At 39.2% G+C, this 3,311-nt stretch overlaps 1 protein-coding gene across 1 annotated transcript in view; it reads right to left on the bottom strand.

Annotated features, from left to right (window-relative positions):
• Positions 1-147: 147 nt before the first annotated feature.
• LOC119421085 overlaps positions 148-3,311 on the bottom strand; it is a gene marked incomplete at its 3' end in the record, with an annotated part of 641,076 nt that continues 637,912 nt past the window's right edge. Inside the window, 5 exon segments of the mRNA XM_037688518.1 lie at positions 148-178; positions 329-448; positions 594-699; positions 784-896; positions 3,153-3,277. Of these exon segments, the coding sequence (XP_037544446.1) occupies positions 148-178; positions 329-448; positions 594-699; positions 784-896; positions 3,153-3,277 (495 nt within the window).

A 3,311-nucleotide genomic window follows, 5' to 3' on the forward strand; every position in this document is an offset into this window, starting at 1 on the left:
GTAAGTACCTGCACTGTACTTGGTTTGAAAAAGTAGTATTGATTCATGTGTACTATCTACAACAGGTAAGATAATAACTGTTCACAACTTTTACACAAAACTCCACTTCAAAATGGTCAAACTATCCCTTTATTGTGCAACACTCACTTTTGCCACTCCCACCCGGTGCGGAGCTGCTCTGTGGAAATTAATTTGAAAATACACAAGTTAACAAATTAATACACAGTATTTACAAATAATAATAATAATGATTATAAGAGTAATAATAAAACAGGATAAGTTGTGTTGACATTTGTCTGTGCAGAAAGCAAACAGCTGTTTTTCATACCTATTCATTGTGTTCCCATGAAAATATATAAAAACTGGACTTCCATCATTTAAAGAGTTCTGGTACCAGAGCAGCTCCTTCCCTTGAGCCTCTTTCCAGCGACCTTCAGGAACAGTGTGCCTTGAACGGTTCCAACAAGCAGTCTGTTAGATCATCAGGATCAAGTAGGAACATCTTTTTTGTGACGCCACACATTTACAGAAGGACGGATCGATGACGTCATGCATTTTATTCATGACAAAACCTGGAACAGCGTGTACGTTACCAGACTCCGAGGGAAATGCCCTCCTCACTTGTGAGGTACATGTTGATGGTGTGGTTCTGGGAGAAATCAGCGGGTCGGCTCAGGTCCACAAAGAACGGCACTCTGACTGAACACAGGAAACAAAAACAGGTGGTTCTGTTGTTGTTTGGTGGACAGAGCTCCGGCAGGACAGACAGGTGCGCTCCGTTACCTCTGTGCACGTGAACAAAATGCTGAATTAATTCTGGGGCCCATTTCAGCGTGACCGGCACCAAAACACAAACAGCAGCAGCCAACAAACCCCACTTCATCCACCGGCGGCACCTGAAAACAGACAAACTCCCACATTTGGAGCAGATTTTATAACTTCAACTGTCAATCAAAGACAGGGACCAGAGTGTGAACGTCTTTTTCAGGAAACTCCAGAAGACTTCTGACGAAAAGCCGAACGCATCACGACTGATTACCTCCAACCAGAAGGTCCACCGCAGAGTTCAATAACGTCTCTAAAACCAGAACACGCTGGACTCAGCCCTGCTAATGTTTCTCCACACTCTCAGTGGAAGTGGTCACTTATTGACAACTGGACCAAATTTTAAATCTTTAAATGTGAATAAAAGCTAGGGAACATAAAGTTGGTTTATTACTTTAAAAAATGCAACATTGTTCCAGTGTTGTGTATCTGTTAGCATAATATCCAATGAATCACAGGACAGACTTTATTGAAACTTTCAGGAATTAATTATAGGATGTTTGTGAAAATGTATTATATTTTGGAGTCTGCTCAGTTAAAGATGGCTGCCACAGTCAGCTGATTTTAGAAAACACAACATAACTAACACAGCAACAGCAAAGTTCATGCTCAATAGTCGAGTAAAAAATCCAATAAAGTTAAGTCAGGTCCTCTGGATGGCGTCTTTGTGTTGAAACATTTCATCTTTCATCCAGAAGACTTCATCAGCCCGAGGAGCCACAACAAACTGTGTCCCACATGCAGCACACTCACAAAGTGGGACAACCAGTTTGATGGTGATAAGATGGTTTCTGGAGTCCGCCCTCTCCCCCGTCGACTTGGAGTTTGTTGTGGCTCCTCGGACTGATGAAGTCTTCTGGATGAAAGACAAAAAGTTTCAACAAAAAGAACCCAACCAGAGGACCTGACTTAACTTTCTCACCCAGTAAATTTTACAGCTACTGAGCTGAAAGTTGACGTGGTAGTAGCTGAGAGTCATTCACAGCACATACGCACGTGTCACATCTCACTTTGTAGCATAATATTTTAATCAAGGCTTGACCTGAACAGAAGGTCACCTCATGACCTCGTTTGAAACTCTGGTATAAAAAGTGGCAGGTGAGGCGCCTTCAAGGCCCGTCTGGATTCAGACTTCAGTTTGGGTAAAGGTAGTTTTGTTTCAGGTCCAGGTAAAGGTAGTTTTGTTTCAGGTCCAGGTAAAGGTAGTTATTTCTGTATGGGTGAATGATTTCTGTCAGTCAGTAACCAACTTGCAGATAATACTGTTGGTTCGAGGAGTAAATAAAAATAAATTAGTAACTCAGAATCCAGCCGGTCTCGTCACGAACCAACTGACCTACATTTAAACTATGACTCCTGCTGCACCATAGCTCCTCATTATTCCTGAAGAGAACAAATACATATTTTATGGTCGATATGGGGCTTGTGTGCCCTCACAGGAATGCATAAACCCTCCTGAATATATGTTAAAAGGTCTGCCGTACAGAGATGCAGTTAAATACCAGCCTCAGGTGGACTTTGTTGCAAGTTTGAAATAAAAACATGCATCATTTCCTTTCCTTTTATTTAAAAAAAATACACATTAAATTGTATTAAAATTAAATTTGAAAGAGTTAAATTTAATTCCTGCTGCTGTGGTTCGGATGGTTAAAAGTATGATTTGAAACCATCTTTGATTATAAAAGGTTGTGACTTTATAGACAGAAAATGTAATAATAAATTCATAAGGAACACTCTGACCTCACTTCTCTTCCCCGTACACTGAGAAGAAAACATTTGTTCAAAAATTATGACAATATCTCTATATAATTATTATATAGTAGATTATATAATTATAATCAAATGTGATCTGTTAACAGGGATGAAGTTTTAAATTATGGTAACAACAATTTAATGCTTATGGCTAAATTTTTTATTCACAAATGCCGTTTCCTGAAAATGACCCCCATGTTCAACATTTTTTAAGTGAAATCATTTTATTTAAGGAAGTGCTTAAACGTTGCAACCTTCCAAAAGCCCAGTCTTTATACCAATATATTAAAAGCTTATTTGAAGATTTGAAACTTCTCCTGCATTTGTAACATTTTTTGTTTTGCTGTTTCCTCAAATTGTTCCCTTTCTTTTTATTATTTTATTTTTATTCATAATTTCTGCTTAGTTTTATCATGTCAAATGTGAACTTGTTTTTTGTTGTATGCCTTGTTATATTGTGTTCTGGTTTTCTTCTTCTTTAATTTTCAATAAAGACAAAAAAAAAGACCCGCAGGAGCTCAAATGAACACAAAACGGCACAGAAACTTTCTCCTGCTCGATCTGTTTGGATCTACTGAAGGATCCAGTGGCTCTTCCCTGTGGACACAGCTACTGTATTAAATCCCACTGGGATGAAGAGGATCAGAAAGGAGTCCACAGCTGCCCTCAGTGCAGGAGAAGCTTCATACCGAGGCCTGTCCTGGAGAAAAACATCATGTTATCTGTCCTGGTGG

The sequence above is a fragment of the Nematolebias whitei genome, chromosome 1, assembly GCF_014905685.2.
Source record: "Nematolebias whitei isolate Nwh7 chromosome 1, NemWhi1, whole genome shotgun sequence".
In the NCBI taxonomy this organism is placed as follows: Eukaryota; Metazoa; Chordata; class Actinopteri; order Cyprinodontiformes; family Rivulidae; genus Nematolebias; species Nematolebias whitei.